The 27,340-nt window shown below is 35.9% G+C and overlaps 1 protein-coding gene across 4 annotated transcripts; it reads right to left on the minus strand.

Annotated features, from left to right (window-relative positions):
• Window positions 1–752: 752 nt before the first annotated feature.
• Window positions 753–25,685, minus strand: LOC103722831 (Pseudouridine synthase family protein). Of its 4 annotated transcripts, XR_005513690.3 has the most exons (11): window positions 24,619–25,684; window positions 20,154–20,209; window positions 19,993–20,075; window positions 16,922–17,000; window positions 12,336–12,446; window positions 10,276–10,385; window positions 7,206–7,289; window positions 4,949–4,986; window positions 1,712–1,816; window positions 1,544–1,603; window positions 753–931 (listed from the first exon to the last, which is right to left on the minus strand). XR_005513690.3 is itself a non-coding variant. In XM_039130933.3 (10 exons), the coding sequence occupies exons 1-9, from the start codon at window positions 25,667–25,669 to the stop codon at window positions 1,746–1,748; spliced, it is 1,683 nt and encodes a 560-aa protein (XP_038986861.2). In that variant the 5' UTR covers window positions 25,670–25,684; the 3' UTR covers window positions 753–931; window positions 1,712–1,745. The 4 variants fall into 4 exon arrangements, 2 of the variants coding, with proteins under 2 accessions (XP_038986861.2, XP_038986860.2); XM_039130933.3 differs by lacking the exon at window positions 1,544–1,603; XM_039130932.3 differs by lacking the exon at window positions 753–931 and having other exon boundaries at window positions 1,223–1,603.
• Between the last annotated feature and the right edge of the window lie 1,655 nt (window positions 25,686–27,340).

Consider the following 27,340-nt stretch of genomic DNA (forward strand, 5'->3'; position numbering starts at 1 on the left):
TCTTGCTAGTGGCTGAAGAAATGATAGAGCTTCAGTGCTGTTTATACCCAATATTAACCGACATCAACCAACTACAACAAATGGCTAGAAACAATGAACTGACCTCAGCTTTATTGATTCATATATATATCAATATGTAGAAACGTTAAATCGAGTAATTTATCATAGATACAAGAGACCACATGAATAGTTACTTCATAAAATAAGCTATCAAAAAGAAATTCTTTTGAAACAACCACCAAAACAAGCTGAAAGCAACCATCACCTATGACAACGGTTTTTTTTTCCCATATAATTCTTTCTTTCCAATGTAAGAATAAGGGAAAGCTTCATCTTCAACTCGACTCACTTTGTTGACATCAACGTCAACATTGTAGAACAAAGCTCTCTCATACTTTTTTCTTAGAATCCGGAGGCAATGCTAGTTTCCTTTTTAATGGGAGTTTGAATTGAGTTTTAAGTATGCAATACAATCATGCAACATAAGATGTATAATTTTCGATTCCATGAAAGAGGTGATCTAAGTTTTAGCTTTCAATTTATTTTTTTCATTTTAATCACCTAAAAATTGTGAAATTTTCATTAAGGCAAAAAAGAAAAACCCTCTCATTGACTAGGCCTTGATCATTAAGTCATTATCAACTGACATACAGGCATTTCCCTTTGCAGTTGTAATTCATTAGTGGTTAGCTGCCCACCATTGCAGTTTGCAATTCTGTCTTCTAAACTTCAAATATGCTAAACTTCTAACATTTTTCCTTTTAACAAAGATAAATTTAAGATTCAATAATAATAATAATAATAGTAATTCAGAGCATCATGAATTTTGCCTGCCAAGTGAAAAATAGTTCATCACAAAACTGAAAATTTGGAATTGGTGTTTTCAGAGCTTCACCCTTGTATCTGTTGTTTCTGTGCCCCATCTGCATTCCTAAAATGATCGATATGAACAAAAGAGTCAGATGTTGTACTAGTAGCTGAAGAGGAACTACTAAGCAAAACCAGAATGTCATGGCAGCAAAATGGAATACAATGCACATGCTATGTACATTCAACAGTTCTCTTCAGTCTTCATCTTATATTCCCTAACACATCATTTAACATACATGATTTTTGAGGCAGAGGCCATGTGAAAAAATGCTGCAAAATGTTGGCTGCGATGAAATTATGGCATGGTTCTCAGCCCATTTAAGATACGGTGTTATATGGACAAGCCAGGGAATTTACTAAAATTATTGCTATTTGAATAAACAACACAAGATACATGCAACAACATATTCAATAGGCCATCCAATTAGATGTCCATAATTTACACATTCATGAAAAATAGAAGCATAATCTTTTAGCAACTGTGATATGCCTTGCCCACCCCTAAAGAAACCTGGAATCTCTCACCATTATTGGATCACAAAATTTACTATTTTCAGTGGATATCTCCTCTATAGCTTGCCAGTAGCCCAGTAATGGTGTCCAAATATAAAATGACAATTTAAAACTTCCAGCAAATGCAGCCAAAAGTTGAAGGCTATTGTAGAAGACTTACAATTAACTCACTAATAACTGACTGGATATTGAAATCTTTCTCTCAGCAGCTTAAAGAAACCTAGACAGAAAAGAGAAGTGCTTACCAATTTAATTTTGATTCAAAAGAAAGCAAGAATTTAAACATAATTAGTAACAAGACTGGAAAATCCATGGTTTAAATTCTTACTGGAGTAAACTTAGGAGGGAACAGATTGTGCAGCTCAGAGATATCCCTTTGTAATCTGTTCTTGCAATTCTTGAAAATTCCATGCATCATCAACTGAATATTCCCCTGTGAAAAATGAATGACATGTGCAAATGGCAGTGTAAGGTTCCCATGACATGCCATGGTTTATCACAAGATATAATGGAGGAGATGGTTCTCACGGAACATAGCATTAGATCAAATCTGTCAAGTTGAATCTAGGAATGAAATGATAGAAATGCATTTGGGGATAAAATTTATCACCATAAAAACCATGACTTAATAAACATGTTGCACTACAAGGATCAGTAATACTAATTCTTAAAGTGGGATGGATAGGCATGTTTTCAGCTCCAAGGACATAGCAAACCACAGTATTACCATAGTTTCTTCCAAGGATTCAATTCCCGACAGGACATCCACAAAATGTCAGAATGGAAATTACAAATGGATGGGTGCAAAAGAAAATTACAATTAGAATGTGGAGGAAAAAACGAGGGGTCATTGCTTGGTGCAATGGTAAAAAGCTTGGGTTGACAAGTGCAATGACACAGGTTCAAGTCCTGGAGCAGCCACTTTGGGCACAAGAATGCCAAAAGTTAGGACTATCCCTAGTTCGTCCCTCCCAGGACCTCAGATCACCGGGATCCTAATTGGGTTATATCCCTTCTAATATGGAGGAAAGACAATCATATGCTGTTCAATGTAAAAAGGCATTCGAAGAGCAATAAGATTTATACCTAAAACATGCTTATGCATGAGCATGTCCATAATTTCCTAACTCAGATGCAAGTGCAGGAGAACAGAAGACGAGCATTCACATGAGATGCAAATGTGCCAAGGAAGAATATGCATGCATGCATGATACTATAAAGTATAAAATAAAAGGCCATTCCTTTGGCAGTTGTATTCAAGAAAAATATAAAAAGCTGCGACCAACCATAATTGATAATTGCATTCGAACTAAGGTTAAGTTTTGACAGAAAATGTAGCAATGAGAGCCTGGAAAAAACTCTCTGCTTTCCATAGTTTACATGAAGCAATTAAAAACCTGATAGATTTTAGGGGATTATATCATAAAAAAATAGATATCCAAAAGAAGGGCTAGTGAATATAATGGAAAGAAGGCATCCACCCATAACTTTGACCTGCATAAGAATTCCAGTGTCATAAGCACTAAGAAGGCCAACTTCATTTTCAACTTGAAGCTCACAATTTAGCAAATCTTAGATGAACATAGCATGTAGTACATAGTGTTTTGTTATTGCAAAAAAAGAGTTTAGCATTGCCAGTAGAAGTCAAATATGTTATACCAATAACGATAGAATAGTTTAATCCAAATAAAAGCTCCGGAGTCATCATAAACATTAAGAAGACCAGCATGACTTCTGACTCTAAATCCTTAGATGTGACAAACTTTAGATAAGTCTATGCCTCCAGACAAATATAGTGCATATCGCTTTTTTTTATTGCCAAAAATGTTTAGAATGGTCACAGTTCAAAAATAAAACCTTCATTTTGTGCAAATATCATTACTTCTAAATACAGCTCCTACAACATAATATAAGATGAGAAATGTACACCTCTATTATTGTTAGATAACAAAGGATGACATAAGCAACTAAAACTCACAAAGAAAGAGAAGGCTAAAAACTGTCCTCATCTACTGGAGAACTAGAATCACAATATGATCTGAATCTACATAGGGCATGTTAAATTATAGTAGTTTGACAATGATATATTATCAGCAAGACTCATTCTCACTCCTCTAGCAGGTAAAAAGAAAAGGCATAATCTGGAGAATAATTAGCTTAAACTATATCAATGAAATTTCAGAGAAGAAATCTTAATTGTGAAAAGTTGTGCAACTCTCAAACTAGTAAATGCATAATTATAAAATTAGACCCATTGAAAACATTTGCAAGTAACTAAAGCAAAGTCCCCCAGCAACAAACTCACCAAAATCTGCCTCAGGTGTAGTCGAGGCAGCAGGAAGTTGAAGGAACAGTTATTCTAGCACAATACCAAGCTAAGAATGGTACAGCATAGAAGAAGCAACAAGCAGATTATGGAACATACCAAATTGGCAGTTTATTGGCAAAGTACCAGCAAGCATATCTCTATACCATATATACATACCAATCAAATCACTGATACCGATGTGTTCCTCTTCCACAAGTTTCCATTTAAACCTATGCCCAATCACCCCAACTGCCCTTCCTGATAGCAACACTCTAGAACTCCTCCACACTGGTTTTTATTTTTCTTTTTCCTACTAATTTGTGCTTGGTTTAAATTTTCAATTTACAAATATGATGCAACAAAATGAAAATTCATGATTCTAACATCAAAGGCGAGAAATTCAGGTAGTGATTCTTTATTATTCTTGGTTTTATTTAAAAGAAAACAGTTCAATAACATATCTCTTGCTTTAAGTTGAAGTAACTCATTAAATGAAAAAAACACAATACATATACTTAGCCAGATTCATGAGGAAATGGAGTTGTACTATTACAAATCATGCATTACTGGGGGTATATGAGTACTTCTCGTACATAACATGCCCTCTTATAGTTGTTACCTGGAACTTTGCACTTATTAATGTTGCTATTATAAATATAGTTCTTCAATGCTTGTTTGCATGAAAAAAATACTTGAAACATGCATATGCACATGTTAAAAAACGATGAAGACAAATATCTAGAATGATTTCTAATACTAGGTCTCTATTGATCGGTCAAAAATATGTTCGTATGTTCAAATGGGATGAAGTAGCAAAGGCCGTGAAACTGCTACATCGTTTAGAAAGTATGGCCAAAAGGATTCATGCAGCTGACCCCAACTAGTTTGGGATTAAGGCTCAGTTGAGTTGAATGGAGTTATATGTTCAAACCAGACCATTACAAAGTATAAAGTACATGTGTTCAATCACAAGAAATAAAAAATAATGAATAAAGTAGTGCATCACAGCTTTCCTATTATGTATACCATTTCATTTTATTGCACACAAGTGTTGGCATGGAGACATGATATGCATCCAGCATGATACATAATACTTATATCACTTAGAGGTGGCAATAGAACAGAACATAAAATACTACACTTTGCATGCATTATTTACCAAATATAAAGTAATAAAATGAATCATGCATCAATTATCAGGACTATATATCAGGTTAGTGGCTCTAGCACAAAAAAAAAATGTTGATGAATTCTTACCAATCAAGTCTCTTCGTAGGGCAGTCAAATGAGCACAACTGCAATCATACAATAAGCAATTAAAACTAGTCCCACTCACTAGATGACTTCTACATTTTAGTATATACCTTTTCACTGGAAAACCTATCTCTTACTGATAGTGATGTATATCATTAAATATATCAGCTCCTATAGATTCAAATAAAATAAGAACTTATATATGAAAGAGGGAAAAAATGGAAGTGTAATTTGTAGATTCAAATTTTCATTTTTTTTAATTTAATCCAAACAGATAGAAAGAAATTAGAAATCATCATATATCCATCAGATATCTGACAAAACCAAGCCATTAATAATTGCATATACAGGAATGGACGCACATGTTAGCATATGTTTCAATGTAGAAAATAGAAGGCCAAAAAATATATATGAATAAACACAAGCAAGAATATTAAGACTATTAATGATCTTTGTACATTAGATTATACTCCTTCCCATCCGCCTCAACATAAGCAATTTACGTTCCTACAGCATGAAGAACGACTTAACTGCATGTTCCTGAGCTAGCTTAATTGAAGATCATGCACAAGGTTGCTGACAACAACTATTAATTGGTGCATAAACATGAAGTAGTTGAATATATGCAATTAAGGATCAGCACAAAGACTTCATGAATTGAAAGAAAAGGGAAATATTATAAGTTAATAGAGCCTTTATAGCAAACATGTTCATAACACAAGCAGCACCAAACCTCTTCTCCTGCAGCAGGCTTCTATGTGTGAAGCGAAAGAGAATTTTTTCAACACCAAGCTATCTGTCATGAAGCCCATATAGATCTCATAGCTAAGAGAAAATGAAAAAAGATCTATTTCCTTTTACAATTCCATCTGTCATCATCTCCAAAGCCACAGACTTAGACTTGTCGAACATTCATGGCAAACATGATCATAACCCATGCAGAATTTACACTTCTTCTCTTCACAGCAGTCTTATTTGGCTTAATGTGAGAAGTACTTGAACTTTAGAAGAGCTGATACAAAACCCAGCTTGGTCACATGCATGAAAAAAAAAAAGTGAAAATAAATTACCAGGTCAGACTTGCACGTATTCCACCGATAAGATCAGAGAGGAACAACGGTAAGCCAAAAGAGTCGGTGACTAAGGATCTCATACAACATTGTTCTCCTAGTTCTATTATTGGAAAAAACAATCTACCTATGCTTCATATCCTGCAGTAAAGAACATGATAGCAGATCAAAGGGGAAACTATTGAAGAAAGGCAGAGAGATGCAAAAAAATCATATGTATGATAAAAATGTTAGAAAGGAAATGACGAAGAGATATAAGATAGGGAGTGATGTGAAAAGAGAGAAGGTAGGAGAAGCAACTACATGCCCAAACTATGAAAAGGCTTTCTTAGTGGAGGTGGTCACTAAAGTTTGTCGCATCAAATGTCCAAGCTTATATGCAAGTTACATCCAATTACATAGAATAACAGATTAATTATCCCACCTACACAACTTGCACAACTTTTTAAAGTGGCTGAAAAAATCTTCAATAGTAGTATTAAAGAACACAGAAAAATAAAATTGCTCAAAATATAGAAAAAAATTGTAGACAAAATAAAAATAGTAAAAATGGCACAACATCCCAAGGACCAAGGTCGGCGGAACCGTCCCGAACCGGGCAGTTTCGGCCATCCCGAGCCGTATCGATGTCTCACCGATATAGTTTCGGCAACGGAAACGGAACCCATTGCCGGAGTCGAAGAAGGAGAAGAAAAGAGAGAGCTAGCGTGGGAGGGAGAGGGAGAGAGAGAGGGCGGGAGGCCGGCGAAGGCCAACGGCGGCCGGCCTCGGCCGTGGGGAGCAATGTTGACTTCACTTAAAAATGGCGAATTTTTTTAAGGCCGCAACCGGACCCTATTTCATTTGAAACAGGGGTAACGGCCACGGCCAAGGCCGGCCTCTGCTCGCCTCCGCCGGCATTCCGCCGGCATCTGCCACTCTCCTCCGGCACTCCGCCGGCTCTCTCTCTCTCTCTCTTTCTCTTTTCCTCTCTGCACGGTCCCTCTCTTGGTACAGGCCCAGCATGGCCTGTATTGAGTCGTCCCGTCGAAGAACCGGTACAGTGCCTAGTACCAGTTCCTCCGACCTTGCAACATCCTTCTTTTTTCTATATATATCCATAGTTTAATGAAATAAATATATGAACAAACTGAAAGAGCTAGTTCATGATATTTTTATGTAATTCATTATAGGGAACAAAAAAAACATACCTGCCAAGAGCTTTCCCAAAATCAGCACAAAGGGATCGGATATATGTCCCTTTTGAGCAAGTGACTCGGAATATCAAATTTTGCCTGCAGAATATATATAAAACATGATAATGACACAGAACCAACTATGTTAATATGTACAAGAGTTGGGAAAAAACACCACCAACAGATTACACTCTAAAAGATCATATGGTAAAGTAGTACATTTTAACCACGCTTGCCCCAACCCATCCCCTACCAAAGTTGTGCCTGAATCATATTTGGAAATGTAAAGCAAGATGTTGACGATATTTGATCAGTTCAGCTTTTTGACAATCGTACATTACCCCTTGGATCTTAAGGATCAAGTTTATGGTTTACCCATAAAAGAGGAATATAGGTATCATATAGAACTCATTCTTGTTACCAGACATATATAGGAAAAATGTGCCTACTAATGAAGCAAGCACATGTTTCTCAAGTCTAAAGCACTAGCAGTGCTTGTTCTTTCCCCTCTCGACTTATTTGTAATGATAGAAGAAGTGCACTCAAGGGCCAGTTCATTAGAACCTACATGTTTTATATCTATATCATGAAAAGAAGAAGCATTATTATATCGCTCTTAAGTAGCTTAAAAAGTCAGATTCTATGTTATCATGGAGATACTAAGTCAATCAAAACTCCTATAAATGAAAAAAATCCTATTGTTCATCCTATCATTATATTGAATGGATTTATTCTTAACGCATATTTTTTTAGATCCTTGAATTGCCAACTCCTTTTTTAAACAGTTTTTCAGTATTTGGTCCACTAAAATGGACACCCTAGCATTAAAATTTAATTAAGGACACATGACCTAGGTAGTTAGGGCATCCACCAACATTGCTCTTCATTTTTTTCTATTTTATTCTCCTCTCTTCCCTTCTTACCTTACTACATTATAACGGGTCATGAACATCAATTCCTTTAAGGATAATCACCACTGTTGATCTCTGCAAAATATGGATGCATCGTGATTGATCTCAAGTTCTCAACCTCAAATTCTTGAGATTCTTTGCTTACCTACAACAACACAGTCTTTAGAACCCCTTAAATATGTTAAGCAGTAATTACTCAAATAGTCCAAAGGTTGATGAGGCATTTGGAATGTGATCAATGTGCGAAAGCACAAGATGCCAATAAGAAAGTAATAACGTTGCTGCATATCTTCTTTATTACTGTTCAAATTGCCATGCAATAAATTAACATATTTGGCTTTCAAGATTGGAAGCTAGCAAACACCGACCAAGAAAAGCAGCTAATCCACTTACTGGATTCAAGTTAAACAGTTAATTGTTTACAGCCTTCAATAGATAATTGTCATGATCAGCCAGCACAATCATCACTCAATATTGAAATTTACAACCAAAATGTCAGGGATGACAATAAGATATAAAATAATATTACCTTTTTGCTATAATCATAATTGCAATTCTTTGAACAAAACAAGCATTCAATGTTAGGTGCAATCTAAATATCCAGCATATTTAAGTGCATACTAGTGATTCGAATGCCCACCACCAGATACATATATTTCTCTATCAAAGGTTTAAGATTTTCAGCTGAACTTGGGCATTCATAGAGGTAATTCTTCATGGCAATGATAACGCTTATGCCATTATTATTTTGCAGAGCATGTAGATATACTGAAGCATTCTGAACTCTAAAGGTTCTTCATGCTCACGAATTGTAACTTCAAGCATGCAAGGGTGAGAATGCTTCACAATAGAATTACATTTAAAAATTGAGAAGATATAGATGATCTTTGTTTTTATTTTTTTTTAATCTTGTTGAGTGTGTCCAAGTTTGGGAAGGAGGGGTAACAAGGAGCGCAGCAGTGAGCACCATGCTAGATTCAATCTTTCAAAGCAGTTCAAATAAAACACCAAAAGAGTTAATTACGTACATGAGAATATAATCTCCTAGTATTCTAAAATGTCGATCTGCGTAGCCATCCTTGCAATTATATCAATTAAACTATTACGGGCTAAGCATATGGTATGTCTCAAAGACAAGCTTTTGGTATAGTTGCTATTTGCTTCATATTTACATGCCTCTAAGATGATCAGCATTAATATTGTTAGTCGAAATTGTAAACAATTTTTAATGAAAACCCAAAGGCTCTCTACTAGTCTAGCTAAGGTAAATCAAAGCTTCATTGCCGATCACAGGAAGCTCTGCATTAAATCCTCCCACCTTGAAGAGTCCTCAAATGGCAGCTCTTTAAAACCACACGTAACCTTCACCTAGATGATTAGCACCAAAAATGATCTTGAGGACATGAAAAGTCAGGAGTTCCTTCCACTGAAGACCTCCGTTGCTCCTCAAATGGGCCAAATGCTGCGTTAAAGACATTCATATGTCTTGGCTATCCATCACCAAGTCACTTGCAAGTCCATGATGCCCCACTCCTCTGTCAGCGGCCATACCTACCTAGACAAGGCAGTCGCTGATCTCCATCTTTTTATTAATCTCTCTGGCAGGCTTGAGTTTGGCTAAATATGGAACGACATTTGTTTTTCCAAGCTGCCAATTTGGGTCAATCACGATCACCATATAGAGCGTTTAACAACTTTTAATATTATTTTCGAAAGCTTGAACCAATATTTTTCAGTTTTCTTCAATTCTGACTTCAGCCAACAAGCCTTCATGCATATAGACAGTGCTAGGTTTATAATACAAAGCATGATCATTTAAAGTTGACATTTTATAATCTCTTCTCCCTTTTAGTTGTTGTTTTTTTGTGTGCCAATCTGGCAAAGGCAATTTTGGACAAAAGAAGGTCCTATTGGGGAACCTTGAAAACCAGTCGTGGATTCACAGACTAACCTAACTGGTCACTAGCATAAACCAATAAAAGTATACATCCTTTTAAAATAAGTGAATATTACTACTCTACAAATTGCATCTTGGTGCAATATAAATACTAAAAAATTTGCAAAAAAAAAAGATAAGAATTATTGCCCATGTTGGGATGTAGCAGAAAAAGTAGAAAAAGAAAAATTAAAAATTTATGAGAATAATATTTTTTAGTGGTCAATGAAACAGTGACCTGTCATCTAGGCTGCGTTCAATATCAAACTGATATATTGATATGCGTCTTGGTGACAGCTCAATCATCTCCCCTCTCCTTGCTTTGTCATACATCTTTTCACCACCTACCTGCAATCAATCAAGAAACTCCACCAGGAACCAAAACAAAATAATTCTTTTTAGAAAAAAAAGCCTTAGACAAGCTTAGTAGCTATTGTATTTAGGTTCAAGTGTCATGGTTCTGATGATTTTTTAAAAGCTTCAAATGCAATAAATCAATTGATGTGAGAAAGCCATTTTTCAGAAATAAGCATTTAATCTCTTGTGGACACTAAATCACTTTCATCACACGCCTGCCAGTTCTACCTACAGAACTAGAACTGGACCCTGAGATAGCACGATCATCCTTCAGCTTGTTGAATTTTACTGGCAAAGCATATCTTACCAACTGTATGAGAACTTTACTCAGTTGCTTGGTGCAGTTGATGTACTATAAATCTACTAGTTTGCCAGAATTATTCTCTCTTGAGCAATTTTTAGCTCCTTCTATTCTACAAATTGGCATGACACATGACAAAAAGTGTGAAGCAAGGAACTAAATTTTATGCCAATTCTCTCTTACACTACTTTTGGTTCATAGGTACAAAGACGTATTGGAATCGGAATCACAATGTAATGGGAATGGAGGGCAGAGAATCGGAAACCATGGTTCCTATTCCATTGTCACGTCGAAAATGAAGGAGTGCATGGAAAAGAAATAGCAATTCAGTTTGTATCTAATTTAACTAGTTTCATTATTAGACTGGATAAATTCCATATCAATTTTCTAATATATGCTTGACTAAGGAATATAACTCAATCATTATAATTTTTTGGAGACCCTCCATTGTCCATTAGATTATATTATCTATTTGGCAAACCTTTAAGTAACAGCCATTAAAATATTATCATGGCCCATTATTTTCATAATTTATACTTTTATGTTTACTTATATTTTCTTTTTTACTTCATATTGTTATTCTAATTAATATATTTGTCTTATATTTCTATTTTACTTTTACAATATTTTGATTAATTGTGAGAACTTATAATTTCACTATAATCCTTATCCTCTTTTTAGTTACATTAATTATTTTGTTTATTTTATAATATTTTATGTATATCTGATATTATAAATTTAATATTTTATTTTATTTATTTATATTTTTATACCTTTTTCCTATCGTTGCTTATATTTTTAAATTTTAATTAACATACTTTCCTATTTTTTTATTCTTGGTATTTTGATGAGGCATTATTCTTTTATTTTTCTAAATATTATTTTGTATTTTTTATTTTAATATATTATATTGACTAATTTTAAATTATTTACCTAATAAATATTATTTTTATGTTTAATATTATTTATTATTATTTAATACTATTTAATTATTTAATATTATTTTATATTTACATTCTTATTTTTTATTATTTTCCTTTAATGTGCAATGCAAAATGCTCACTTGCTAGTATATAGTATATATTAAACTTTTGACTTAAAATTGATAATAATATTACAACTCATGTTACTTTATTTTTTAAGAAAATATTATTTTAGATTGAATGGTAGTCAATTGTTAAATTTTATTTTATACCATAGTCATCGATAATTGATTTATATACAAACCATTATTTATTGTTATTATATACCATAAAAAAATTACTTATTAATTTACACCATACATGTCAGTAACTAATTCACTACCAAAAAAATCGTTATTCATAGTTTCATACTCTCATGGGAATAACTATTCTTCCCATTTATGAGTGGAATCATCATTCCTTCCCTTCGTTTAAAGGAATGCTGATTCTAAAAGAAATATGATTACATTGCTTATTGTCATACCAAATGACGAAATGAGGCCAAGGTTAGAATTCTCATTTCATTCCAGTACTCATTCTAGTAAACCAAACGTAGTGTTAAGCAGAAATCCAAGCTTCCAAAGCTTTACCAGATTCCAGTTCTAGCATTATCAAGAGAATAAATGACACTCATATGGAAACGAATAGATGCGTTTGAGAGTTAGCAAGATCAGTAACCTTAATGGCAGAAAACATAGGAGGAACTTGCCATATCTCTCCCAAGAAAGATGCAGCAGCCTTTTTTATATCCTCATCTTTGATGTGTTCCCATGGTTCTCTTTGGATGACCTGGTCAGGAAAATAGTAATCGTTATCTAGAAGTGTTAACAAAGACAGCTGTCCCATCAAAACTATAAAAAAAAGAAAATGACGATTACGAAGACCAATATAATAATTTAGTAGGATAGCAAAAAACTTGCCAAATCATCAAAAGTAAAAGCAGGATTTCAAGACAACAAGGGAACACAGCAAGGGAACACAAAAACCATAGTAGAACAACAAGGGAACACAGCCAAACGAACACAAAGCCTTATCTCGTATATCTTGGGATGGCATTGAAATTCCTTCAAAACCCCTCATGACCTAATACTGCTAAATTATAAATTAGTAAGCTGTCACAAATCCTCACTGCCAATAAAAAATAACTCTATCTCTCTCTCTTCCTTACTCTGAGCTTCCACAAATTATTAGTTCAACTACTAACTACTAAGCTTCCGTCATTGCACATGCCCCTGATTCCGACTATGAGCAGATCCACTTCAACATTCTAATATTTGCTAATGCTTATCTGAATTATTTGCAAATTCTTTGTTGCCCAATATTTCAGCACATACTAAAATTGTCAGTTTGATTGCAACCATATACTACTTAAGTTTTAAATATTCTAGAAAATATCTCCATCTACTTCAATCTTTTTAAATTTAATTGAATATGTTATCAATTATTTTGCCATTCTACCATATACACAGTTATAAGAAGCAACAGCTCCTTGCATTTGGCACTCACATCCAAAACACAAGGACCAACAAATACTTACGTTCACAAAAGTTAAATATATTATTTGATAATGTTTTTGTAAGTCATTAAATAAAGAACATGCTAAAGTGAAAGAAGTGATAAGATACTCATCCTGGAACAATACATGATCAAAATTTAATGCTACATCAATCCTTTCTCTGACAACTCGTCTTTAAAAACAGATTCATTGGCAAACCAAAAGATGTACATAACCTGTACATGCTGATATGGCTACTGTTAGTTTGTGTACCCGCAAAAATCAGCTTTGTTTCTCTTCTCTCAACCAATAGCTTTGTCGCTTCTTCCTGATTTTGATGATGCTCGGTGATAGTTTTGTTGCCCTGTCATATTTCTAAGAAATTTGTCTGCTTTCTCAAAAAAAAAAAAATGCCCTCCATAATTATAGTATCATTCCAAAGGATGCACAAAATAGTATACTATGTTTTCATCATTAATTGGTACTGGGTTGAGATGATATCAAGTTTGTAACGATGGTTCCTAGATGGTTATCCTCTTGACTGCTCCAACTTATCTTTCTGGACAAATGATTGCCACGTGAGATGATCTAATATTATTTCCTATCCCTAGGCCATGATCCTTTAAGCATACCACCTAACAACTTGATGTGATATGTATATGCATGAAAACTCATGTAGGCACTGTTTCAAAAAGGTATAACAACATAAGAGAATTTAGGGCAGTCATATTCAAAAACAAGGCTTCTAAAAGCATGAGATATACCATTTTTTGCGCACAGTAGCAATTGAACAAACATAACATTTAAGTAAGCTAATTACCAATTACAAAAAATTCAAAATCAGTTTTATTTATAACCTTATAATATCCAAGTAATAACATCAACAAGAAAAGTTTAGTTTTGACCAAGGACTGACCATGCATACAAGCTATGCAACAAACTCATGGGCGTTCATTCTATATATAAATCATAAATTCATAATTTGGGGGTAAAAAACTAATCAGTCTCTTATTATATATTATATACACTAAATGGACAAGTTGAAATCCTTAGGTGTGCCATTTTTTCCCCCAATGGAAAAAGAATTAAGGGATACTTCATTTAATGTACATTATAGAGAAACTGTAACCCTATTTTGTTTTCAATAGCATTCCCACCCCATGTCACTCACAACCATCTATTCTTGTGATCCAATCCTATCCAATCCATCTTTCTTTTCCTATCCCCTAGTTTATCCTCCTCTGACTCTTCCTTTTGTCAGATACAGCTACACGCCTACACCCCAGCACTCCTTCCCTACCAACCAATAACCATCAAGCTGTATCCTAACTATTTGGGGTCAGCTTTAAGAAGCCTCATTAGCCTAATTTTCCAAGCATTCTTATTTAGGGGCATTTTAATGTCATTCGACTCCATCCCTCTTAGAAAAATAAAACATTTATGATAATTCATATTTACTCTTACTTGGGATGATGTGTATGTGTATTGGTATTTATATAAATATATCAAATGTGATGTCTATTATTTAGTGGATTCACCAATGGAGATGAAAAAATACAGAGGATATGGATATTAATCTTAAGGACAGGTATACGTACACACCATTGAAGACCACACCTCAGTTCATAATTTCTTAAGAAGTTGAACATAATTAACATGTTTTTCAGGATTTCAATAGTGTTCAAGGGTGAGAGAAGGATTTTATGTCATTCCCAGAAAATAACAAGCGTCTAATCTTGTCTCATTTTAGGTTCTCAGCAAGTTTTATTAAACCACAACATAGTGTAGCCATTGATATTCAGTGATAAAATCAGCTGCTAAGAAATTACCAAATGATATGGGATTTGTTCAGGATCTGTCATGACTCATAACAGTGAGCTTGATTATTTATATAAATTATAAAATATGGTACAATGTGTCTTGATACTTCAATTAATGAGCTTCGAGTGCCAACCACCAATATGATGCCCACTCTCCCACTTGGAGAGATGGTAGACCAGCACTCCTCGAGTACAACAGAGGCTGCTGGCCTAGGCCATGGGCCTTCCAGATTACCCATTAACCTACCCAGGCAAGTATTTCAGGACTCAACCACCACATCATGATATTTTTATTTTAGAAGCAAACACTTGCCCATCTTGGTCAAAGTGAAAAACTGGCATGGACCAAAAATTTCAAAAGTTCCAAGGAAAGAAAATGTACAGATTTGATAAAATTATAACGCACATCGATATTTTTTGGTGTACAAGGCATATTGATTAATTGAGAAACCATTTTCCCATTTGTGACTAAACAGAATGATTGTCCACTTTTGAGACTAATCATCCAAATTGATAGTCTAGCTCATTTTGTGCTTCAGATCCAGATGGTCCCCTCTTTCTTCTTCTTTGCAACTAATGTCTACCAGGTTCTACCGGGTGCAATAGATCCAAACTTAGAAACACAGAGCAATTCTTAAAACGAAACATGGACTTTGAGACAATGCCTCATTTAAAAATAACAGAAATGCGCACATCAAAAGGCTGGCCTCTAATTCCTCTTACCCTTGCTTTATTGCATAATGATAATGTTATCTAAACTGATAAGAAGCTCAAGTTTCCAAAATGAAGTCTATAACTATATATACTTATTTATTGCCCTTTCATAGGGATCAAGGATCAGAGCATATTGGTTGAATGTACCAAATTGATGTCTGCAAAAGACTTCTAGGAAGACTGTTCTCCACTCCATGCAATGTTCTAATTTTAAATAAAATACTTGAAAAGATCTTCAAAACCTTTTTCACCTTATCATTATTTCCCATTATGAGTGACCTCATCCATATGAGAATAAACATCAAGCAAATGAGGCCATTTTTATAGAATTAATCAAGATAAATAATTACCTTTACCCTTATGATATAGATCTTTTAGAATCTTTAAGAATCATCCAATGAACCTCCATCTTAAGAGGCAGCCATATACATGGCCTAATAATTCCAGTATTGCGGCCTTGCACTTTCTTGCCTCTATCTAGGAAAGAAAACAAAACATTGGGAGCCTAGTCATGTTGCCAAAATAATGGATGCAGCCCAGAGAGTTGCCAGCACAGATTAAATGATGGTGATTTGGCTTCCAGCAAAAATACAATTAGTCAAATGATCTTATGCTGAACTTCCCATTTACTTTGATATCCCGATCGCATCGTTCACAGAAATCAGTTTCACATCTCCCTAACCTAGCAAGGAAAATCTACCACCATTTTTTAAATATAATATCAAAATCGAAGTTTTAAAATTTTAACTTTTAATCTGCAAGAAAGATGGAACTTGCAAAATATCAGGTAGGACCTAAGAAGAGTCAGGGGTGCTGCATCTCGTACCAACAACCACTAACCTAAACATAAAGAAAAAAAAATTCCAATTTGAATTTGAATAACCACATGCTATTCCAGATGAACTTCGTTGCTTGTTGTCACTAGAAAAACATAGCTACAAAAAAATAAGACCTCAAAACATCTTTGGCATATCACAAGCATCATAATACACCTTAAAACTACGACATATTTGAATATCTACCAAAAGTTATATACAAGATATGAATTTGAGAACCGAATTTGCAATGTCAATAATTTGACAACATGGTGCCAATGTTATGTCACATCATACAAAGTCAAGCAGAAAGACTTCACAATTAAATTTCTCTTAGCATTAATTGAACATATTCAGTTAGTATAAGTTTCTTCACAAATGAATATTTAATTTAATTAAAATGAAAGCCAGCAAACAGACCGGTGAATCAGCATCCCAAGTTGAAGTAGCGTCACCCAGCCTGAAAACACCACTATAACCCTTGATCATACCTTGATATCTGCAGACGCAACCATAAGCAGAATTTTCATCAACTCACATATGACAAAGGTCCTCATTTTAACACTAACAAATTAGTCGAACATATCTTGTGACATCTGCAGATTGGTTCATTGTTCTTTCAAAATTTACAACAATTCTCAATTTCTCACTTTTATGCACCAAAAGAGAAGTGTCTATGCGTGTCAATGCATACAAATCTACATTCATTCATGTTATATATCAGCTTCATGCAATGTAAATGATGCATCAATGCCATGTCATGATAAGTTGTATGGATATCAATGACAAGAACTCTATAAAACAGGGGTGCATCCTAATGCCCTCATCTGGCTCCAAAAGCTATAAAACGGCTCGGTATATTACAAATGTAACCCCAATTGAGCTGTCTTGTCAATGCTGCTAGCTTCAAAACAAATACAGCAATTTCATTCATATCCTAGACGTCTCTTCATCCTAACAATGCTTATTATTTCCTTTGAACTGGACAAACTACTCCCAAGCACCAGATATTACAAGACAATAATAAAATATTAAAATTAATTTTCAAAGTTGTAAGCAAGGATTCACGTCTCAATGTGTCACAATGAGTCCCGCTAGTACCCTACCATTTCGACAAGAGAATGGCACCCAGGATGCCCTCGGTATATTGGTTTGCTCATGAACTGAGACATCCCAACCATCCTGGTTGGTAGGACAGTTGCATCATGACTCCTAACACTTGGGACAGACTTGCATCCTGGGACACAATTTTTTTTTCTTCATTCTTGTTGTTAATGTTCGTCTAGTTTGTCCTAATCCATCATAATCCATGCCAATACTGTACTGATCTAGGACCAAACTGAGAAGGGTACCAACACTAAGACTTTAATCCTTATCTCAAAGGTCTTGAGGTTACAAAGTTATTTTAATGTATCAATATCAATGCATAGACTCAAAATGTTGTATCATTAAAATTTTGGCAATAGAGAGAGTCTAAGATGACAAGCTAAATGTAGTAAAAAATGAGAATGTTGAAATCAATGTGTGATAAAGCTAGGATACTTAGAATTAAAAATGGTTGTGCTAGAAAATCTATATGAGTTGCACAAATTAAGGACAAAATGATTAAAAAAAATATTGAAATTGTAGAGGCATATGCAACTAAGATCTACGAGGACTCCAGCAAGAAGGGGCAATTTGATTCGTGTTTAAGTATGCATAGAAATGAGGGGAGTACCTAGGGTCACATGGATAGAGGTTATGAGAAAGGATATACAGAAGCTTGAATAATATCTGAGGTGGTCCTTAATAGAAATTATTGGCAAAGACCGACCCCTGATGGATGGAGAAATGCTAATGGTTATGATTATGGTTATATTAATGGGATATCGGATTTTATTTAAATTTTCTAGTTCTAGGGCCATGCTCTCTAATCCAATCCCATAAAATTTCATTACAATGAACTAGAACGTCTCCACAATTAGGTTATGTCAAATTAAAACATCGATGTAAATAAGTTAACACTAGACCCCACCACTTCTTGAGATCTATGTCATCCAATTTGGTAAACTAATGGAAGAACAAGCAGTGTTGCTTTCTACAATATCTTGGGAGATAACAATACATCATCACGGCCTAGCAACTAATGAAACAAAAGCCATTTTTCTTGGAGGGATGATTGATGAAGGGGAAAATGTTTCATTGAGCTCAATGACAATGGAAGAACAAACATGGATTGCTTCTACGATATCCTGAGAGTTTCAGAATCTCAACTTTACATAATGTTGCTTACAGTTAATGTGTTGCTCACATTTTGGAAATTCAATATTAGTTTTCCTTAGAAGTTGTCTCCACTTGAAAGCTGCTTTCCCAAAATATTGGGCTTCTAAACTTGGGTTTAATTGGAAGCAGCTTAACTTCCCTTTGGATTATGTCTCCCAAGAATTGCCATTCAAGGTTTAAGTTATCAGCAGCCTACCAACATTCAAATTCCTTATTATTCTACCAAAATTTGGGTTTTATGTTCAATATACCTCCCCTTACAAAATTACCATGATTATATTTCTATTAAAACTTTATCCAAGCCCTATGATATATAAAGGATCGTGCAATGACAGGAAGGTCATTTTGAAATTGAAAGACCAAGTATTTTCTATTTGTCTCGAGCAACATAAAAATGGTTTTAGCTATCTAAGGGTTTGTTATTCTAATGTTATTTTTCTAACAAGTCAATATAAGTTCTTACTTTCCGGTCGGTATACTTACAACTACTAACTTTTTCGCCTATAGTTTGAGACTTGGAAGTCCCTTTTAGCAAAGTTCCATGTGAGACTGAGTGTCGTCGTAAAATGATCTTTTGGATGTGTTAGGTGAACCAAAGAGGCTTAATTTGATCAGTTATCATGGCCTGAAAGGACAAACAGGACCAGGAACCAGGGACATGAATGTCATGTTCTGGTTTTTATTGTAAAAAGCTTGGTTTAAGTTCATGATTAATTAAGTTAAATCACTGGACTAAATTAATTAATTAAGTTAAAGCAATGGATTAAATTAAGTGCAGGTACTTTAGGGTTTTAAAAAAGAGCCAGGGTTTAAAAAAAAGGAGAAGAAAAATAAGAAAAAGTGCGGAGAATTGACAAGAAGATACATTTCCTTCTTCCATTCTCTCCTTTCTCCTTTTCAGTTTAGCTATATCTTCTTTGACCTTACACAGACCTATCACTTTTCAAATGCAGAGGTCTTCCTTGTCACTTAAAATGGTTAATAAAATATTTCAAAAATCAGATTTGCAATTTATATATAACACTATGTTTCCTGCAGGAGGTTTGGTCAACAATACTGCATCAATAAACATGTTTTATATGATGATAGCATATATCATTATTTTAACTTGACTAAGCATAAACATACATCCTTAATTATCCTAAAGAAAAAGATTGTTTCTATAAAATTTTTGCAGCCTATCTGATAATAACAAGATTAATGCATAATCAAAAGGCAAAAAAGTGTACCTTTCCACTAATTTGGTTGCTTTACCAACACAAACAATCAACAAACCAGTTGCCATTGGGTCAAGAGTACCAGCATGCCCAACCTATGAATAAAATATTTAGCATGAGAATTTCACATAAGCAAGCAATTCACTATCATGCACGTAAAAACAAAATAGCACCTTTTGCACTTTGACTAACCGCCGCAGCTTTCCACAAACAGTAAATGAAGTCCATCCTGCCTTGGTAATGTATTTGTCAACTCTCAATTAACTTATATGAAGTATTATAAACAAAGCAATGGTCATGAATATATGAAACAAAAAAAATTAACAGGAGGACATGACATGTTACAGAATATTCAGGTAGACAGCATGTTAACTGTAAATAATGTAACTAGGTCCTGGACAATGAGTCAGTCATCCCAACAGATGGAAATAAAAGGGCAAGATATTTAGGTTAGTGCATGACATGCTGTAAGAACTCTGGGATAAATGGTACATCACTCTTAAGTAACAAAAGTTAACTATCACAATGAGTGCAATGATGTTTTAAATTTCAAGTCAGTCCATGTAACCTCAGATTGTGTGTGTTTAGTTCCACCACTAGTTTCTCTAAAGAAAATCTACAAGATGCCTAAATGGCAAGGTCAAATGGCATAATATGCAGACCAAAGGATAGTAGCAAACTTAAGGTCAGATACTTATATACTGTAAGTTGCCTAGATCAATGAATGAGTGACATTAGAACAAATTCTTTAAAACATGGCAAATGCAAGTACACAATTTGAAGTCTTCCAAAAAAGATGCTTGCAAGTAAAAGCAGAATGGAGATGAATCTAGGTTCATTAAGTCAGAGAAAGTTGATACAGCTTAAAATCAAAACATATACCAACAAAGGATGCATGAAATGACAGATTTGGTGAATAATTGCAACCAGGTAAATAATTATATATGGATCGAGTAGAGAGATTGAAGATGTAAACTTTTAGCAGTTGCATAGAAACGACGCTACACCCAGCTCATGATATAGGCCAAAGATTCTAGCGAGCCCCACAACCATGTCGACCGTATGTTGGCACTAAAAGAATGAGAGATGGTTTAAAACATAATCAAGGTATCAAAAGCAGAAATTAAGACAGATTAATGTTCCCATGCATAGAAGAAGATGCATTCAACTACCCAGTGCTATATCCTATAGCATATGAATGCTTTGAGACCAAGTTGGAGCCTGGAGTCAATAATCAGTTGTACAAGATTATTTGGATCAAGATAATGTCAAGGATTCAACGTTGCACACATATGATTCTTGAGACCCACCAAACCCACTGTTGCATGCTACATTAAACATTGAAGATCAGCTGCTAGGGCCTTAGGGAGGGTGCAACGGCTACAAAAATCAGCTCCAAAAGCAACCAGATTGCTGTTCATACCCACAAAAGGCTGAGATTGCAAGGTCGGGTGGCAATCAAGGCATCTTCAGGCCTCATCTCTGAAGCAATGAATAACCATGAAACAGTTCGCGAGAATATTTTAATCAACAGCCACAAACTTGCTGATGATTAAGTCCATATTAATTTTGACTGATAAAAAGAGGTCAGTTAAAGTTCACATATCACATTAAAGTTGTCTTCTAGGAGTTCTATAAAGAGCTAAATAGGAGGTCAATTGGCGAGATTCTGATGGGTTATGTTTCTATATTTGAAGGAGTCCTAGATGTCACAAACTAGGAATTTTCTAGAGGATTGGTCAAGTCTATTAAAAGATACAGAGTCCAGAAGGGCTGACTGAAAGGTCTATATACTGGAATCTTTTTTTATGAGGAAATAGAGGCCAAGGTTCGGACCTCTCCTTCCTTTCTCTTTTTGGCTGCTTACTCTTCTTTCTTTCTCTTAATCTTCTTCTTCTTTATATCATAGATCTGCTATCTATCTTCACTTCTGTTTTGTGAATTGATCATATTGCTGTTTTATTTATAAAAGAGTTTGAGTCTAGAAAAGGTTTTAAGGTTCACGTTACTTGCAATATCACTTGTAGATCAATTCTTAAACACTACGGCATTATCCAATCTTGTTCTGTTCCCTCTTTTCTCAAAAGATTTGAAATCAGGATGCCATTCACAATATTCTACCACAGCTAGCCATCCATAATTGTCAAATAGTCTAGGCGACTCTAGGTGATGGACCCTCTTGTATCCTAGGTGACAGCCTAGGCGATTAGGCAACCGCCAAGGCGACAAAATTTGTACAAGATTTACAAAATTATTTACACCTTCAATGATTAAAATTCGCAATATTTTCAATAAACTATCTATATTACATGACCAAAGATCCATTGATAACAATTAACGCATGAATTCTACTTAAAATGTAGTGTATTAGTACAATATTATTTGATTTAAACTTTAAGAATACAAGTACACAACACTCTTTTAGCTCAAATGCCTTTTCTCTAGTCCATTCTGGTTTGACCCCAGCCACGGATCTAGAGCCAACCAAATTTGGTTTGACTCAACTAATTTATTAGGGCTGAGCTGTGTGAGGACCCATGCAAGCATTTGTTTAGTCACACATCGGCTATGCACTGGATAGATCTTGGGTACTTTTATAAAGCCAAAGAACCCAAATAATATCTTTCAGCTAGCATTTTTAGGTGAGGTCCTGGATTGTTACAAAATGGTATCAGAGTAAATCCAGCTCATGGCTCATGTAGACTAGGGGACACTACGACACGGATCTATTAGGGCTGACCACTGGCCGATTGTGGTCCTTGTGATTAAATTTGAATAGATTTAGACTGTTAGCCTAGCGAGAACACCAGAGCTTAAACGAGAGGAGTATGTGAGGATCCGTGCATGCGTGTGTTTAGTCTCACATCAGTTATGCACTAGGTAGAACTTGGGTACTTATACAGGGTCAAGAAATCCAAATAATACCTTTCCACTAGCTTTTTCGGATGAGGTCCTGGGTTATTACAAGCTAGGGCGAGTGCCCAGCAGATTTGGGCGAATTAGGTGAGAGCCCAATGCCTAGGCAGGCGCCCATTTAGCTGGTAAGTGCCAGGGCATAAGCCCATTCAAGCAAGCCTCACCTATGAGCTGGTGGGCATCCTGGGCACCCTATGCGACCGCCGTGACAATTGTGGGTCCATCAAACAGCGAGTCTTGACTTCCAGTTGTCACCTTCTTTCAATTCTCTGTTGTTATTCTTTATTGCAGATATGATTAACTCATATAGTTAATCTCTCAAGTCTGTCCTCCATTAAAAAAAAATCTAATCCTATTACTGAATTTTGCAAATTATTTCACTATTCCCTGCAATTCTGTTTTGGCAAGAAGCTGAATCATTTTGGATTGCCATAAAACTTTTAGTTTGGGTTTCTAGCATCTGCAAGATTCCTCTAACAACTATTGCAGGCCTTTTCTATCTGGTCCTGCATCATTGTGCAAGTATCTTCTTAGTCACGGTAATTTCTCCAATGAACAGCTCTCACATACTTTTTTTGTCCAATGCCAAGAATATACAAATCCAATTAGTTTCAGGCAGAATGGAAAACAACACTGACACATGAAGGATGTCTAGAAAATGCTTGCTTTTTCACACTTGCAATTTGTTTCATTATGAGTTTTCTATTCCACGATGGTTAACTCTATCCTAAGGCATGGACTTTGTACATTCAATTTGAAAATCATGGTCCTGACTCCAACTGTTGGAGGAGCCATCTTAGGGAGCTTACACTCCTGAGCCCTACAGGGATCACACTGTTCTTCAGTTATCTTCCTTTTCTCGGCTCGTTTAGCTTTTCCTTTTTATTGTACTCTGAGGCATCCTTAATTGCTTCCATTAACTATTTTTCTCCCCTTAAATTTATTAGAAAGAGTGAAACAAACCGATAAAAGACATCATACGTGCAAAAAAGAAAAGGCACTACGGCATATGTCTGTCTTTCTAAAGCCTTAAATTCCTTAGTGAAACATAGAATTCTTCATGAACTTACTCGACTGATTATGAAATAACAACTTAACAATTTAGAAGACAAAATAAATTAAAACATCTATTTCATAAAACTTGTGTAAAAGCTAAACATTATAACCAAGAACATATCAAAAGCAAACATTCATGGCATCATTCCTCGTACAAAGCATGATTCATTTGAGTAACTCGACTTATATTCCTATGCTATTTTGGATATATTTCATAGGTATGTTTGGTTAAAAGAAATGTATATTGTTTATTCTTCTAAATCTTCATGGTCTACCTTCTTTAACTATAACATGAAATTTCAAGGCTGAAACACTCTTCCACAATAAGAATTTGGCACATCCTGGGAGTAATGCATGTTTTCAAGAGCCTTGGTGCACTAAGATATGCTACTATGCAATACAATTCTCCATCTCGTTAATACGCTCAATGATTCTAGAGTCTAGAACATCCAATAGTCCACCCAACTGATCAACAGAACCTCAATATGCAATCTGACAAGATGTCCTAGTTGTCCCATACATAGTCAACCCCTTTCAGCATTCGGGATACAAGCAAATCCAATGAAACATTCATCACTCATGTACATTCCAGATGAATTCCAATTGCTAAATATATCATCTAACAATAGGGCTAAGAAAATTAACAAGCAGAAATATGCAACCAACCTTTAGGTTTGTCCACCAGCACGACCGTCCCAGATGGCCCATCCCACCTCGGAGGAAGCTCCGTCTTCCTACTCACCAGATACGGCTCTCCTCCATCTTCCACCACCTCTTTTGCAGCAGGTTTCTGCCCGCTGGCATTGGGGACTTTTTTCAAACATTTGAAGAACTCTTCCACTTTCCTCTCTGTCACATCACGGGCAGTCGGCTCAGCACCCGAAGAGACAGCAGCAGGCTTAGCCTTCACCTCCTCGTCAAAGAACACCAAACCCCTCGTGTCCCTCTCCTCAACCTCGTCCTTCTTCTTCTTCGACTTCTTCCCCTTCTTCCTCTCCCCCTCCGCCGCCGCCGCCGCCTGCACCGGCTCCGTTCCTGGGTCGATGAACGCCTTGTCGAGGGAATGTTCGGGGAAGTACTTCTTCTCCAGCCGGTATACCATCCGGTAGTGCTTGTCCTTCTCCCAGGGGTAGGCAAAGGCGTCATAGAAGTAGAGCTCCTCCTCCCGCGCGTGGAGCCTCGGGAAGTCGACGACCTCCGGCTTCAGCTCGACAAAGTCGTCAGCTTGAGACCGGCGGCCGCCATCATCGTCGGTGTCGGACCCGCCGAACATCCGCTGCCGCCGCTTCCGGTAGTACCGCCGCTTGGAGCGGTCCATGAGCTTCTCATCATCGTCGTCGTCGTCGTCGTCGTCGGCGGCGGCTGCGGCGGTCGGTTGGTCGTCGCCGGCGGCGGGCTGGGGGTGGTGGCGGGGAGGGGGCCGAGCGGGGCGGTGGCGGATGAGCTCGTAATAGAGGGGGTAAGGGGTGGCGGTGGTGGAGAGGGGCCGGAGGGAGACAGGAGGAAAGCGGCGGTATTTGAGGAAGAGCAAAGGCGTGAGCTTTGGGGAGAGGAAGGAGGAGAGGATTCTTGAGGTCACAAGCATTTTACTACTCTTCGAAACAAAACCAAACTGGTCGGCGGCCGGAGAAACTGACGTTTGCCACTGTCTTGCGAGTCTTCGGGTGCTCGGTCTTCTTTCTACTCGGGTTTTATCGAGGGTACCTTGCTTTTGCATTGGCAACCGGTAAGTTCCCCCTTGAGGCCTTGACACGCTTTTTCTCCAAGAGCCGGATTTTTTGTTTTTTTTTTTTGTTTTTTGAAGTAAAACTGACGATTGAAACAAACACTTGGTACGGATATACTATAAAAAAAGTCAACAAATAGAATATCTGCTTTAGGTACAACACGGGGCACCTAATCCACGTTCCAACGCTCTATTGGCCTCTCTATAAACATATATGGCCTAGAATGCCAAGCTGTTACTAGCCATAGTCCGAATGTCTCAAAGCAAAGGGTGACACCCATGACCCACCCATGCCGTCAAGTAAATTTTTGAATCCAATCGATCATTGTAGTCAAATCATCCTCAAGCATAACTACTCTAGTCCACAGCATGCGCAAGGCATGGCCCGGATTGGCCCATGCCTCCCTTAGCTTTGCCCTTGGGACCGGCCTATGCTGCCGGGTTGAGAGTCGTTCTTTGGTGGGTAAATACGAGCGCAAAATCAATCAATTTTTTTTTCTTTTGGATGAATAAGTTTTTTTTTATAAATAGTATTTATCTATAAATTAAGAAAAAAATTTCTTCCTCCGGAAGATGGAGAAGTTATTTTTTCATTAACCAACAAATTATTTTTTAATTTTATTCCTAAAATAGCTCTAATTCTATAACAATAATAATATAATACCTTAGAGATTTTTTATTATTAAATAATTTTAATTTATTCATAGTTGATCTGCTGAATCCGAAAGATCCATGTATGAAACTACACCTCTGACACTCTGGTAACTAAGCCGGAGGCTCAATCATGTGATAAGGCTTCTGAACTAATTATATATAATATGGTCAAAAAAGAGGCTGAAAAGCTAAAGGAATATACAGAGAAACCTTCAAAACCAACCTCAATACCAATAAATGATGATAATAGTCCTCCGTCTAAGTTGGGGAAGACTATGAAACCTCCATCTAAGATATATTTTCTTTTAATTTGTTTTTTGTAATTTTAATCTTGCCCTTTCATATTAACCAACATCTTAAGGCTTTTTAGGGTCCTTAGTATTGAAATCGCCTATCTCTTCTAAAAATCCATCATACAATCAAGCACAAAGCTAAAGACAAGGCTGAGGACTCTACCCTCCAAGTTCCTTCACCTGTTAAAGATATTTTAGAAGGATCCATTTTTATCTGGTTCTGCAATAGTGTAAATTGTAGATTAATCAGCATCACATAGCAATAATGTTGGTCATATACTTGAATAGGTTAATGCTGACAACCACTTAGCCTGGCACATAGGTAATGTTTATTCTACATGATCTTGTCTTAAATAAGGATAGTCTATCATATTTGTTCTATTTTTCAAACTATTTCTGCAATTCTGAGCTTGATTACTCTACTCACCATGCTAGTTGTCCTTAACTTTTAATGCTCCTGCTTCAACGTTTATTAATAGTGAGGAGGCATCTATGTTTGAAGAAATTAAGTATCTCAAAAGTTCTACTTCTTTCGCAAAAAGTCCAAATACTAGTTGATATGATGACACTCCTCAAGAAGCTTTGGAAGAAGTAAAATAGTGTAAGAAGATTTTGCTTGGAGCAAAAATGTCTTCTTTAGATCAAGTGGAAACTTCCACCCTCTTGTATTCTCCATTTATCAAGAATCAATTAGCAACCAAGGGTTTGTTTCAAT

Source organism: Phoenix dactylifera, chromosome 13 (assembly GCF_051530095.1).
Source record: "Phoenix dactylifera cultivar Ajwa chromosome 13, Ajwa_hap1_PhDact_Kaust_v1.1, whole genome shotgun sequence".
In the NCBI taxonomy this organism is placed as follows: Eukaryota; Viridiplantae; Streptophyta; class Magnoliopsida; order Arecales; family Arecaceae; genus Phoenix; species Phoenix dactylifera.

Coding starts and splice junctions, on each gene's coding strand:
- LOC103722831 (XM_039130933.3), bottom strand. CDS start 25,669: ATGCAAAAGCAAGGTACCCTCGATAAAACCCGAGTAGAAAGAAGACCG. Junction 20,210..24,618: donor GCTGGTGGACAAACCTAAAG/GTTGGTTGCATA, acceptor TTACCAAGGCAG/GATGGACTTCATTTACTGTT. Junction 7,290..10,275: donor GAACGCAGCCTAGATGACAG/GTCACTGTTTCA, acceptor TATATTCTGCAG/GCAAAATTTGATATTCCGAG.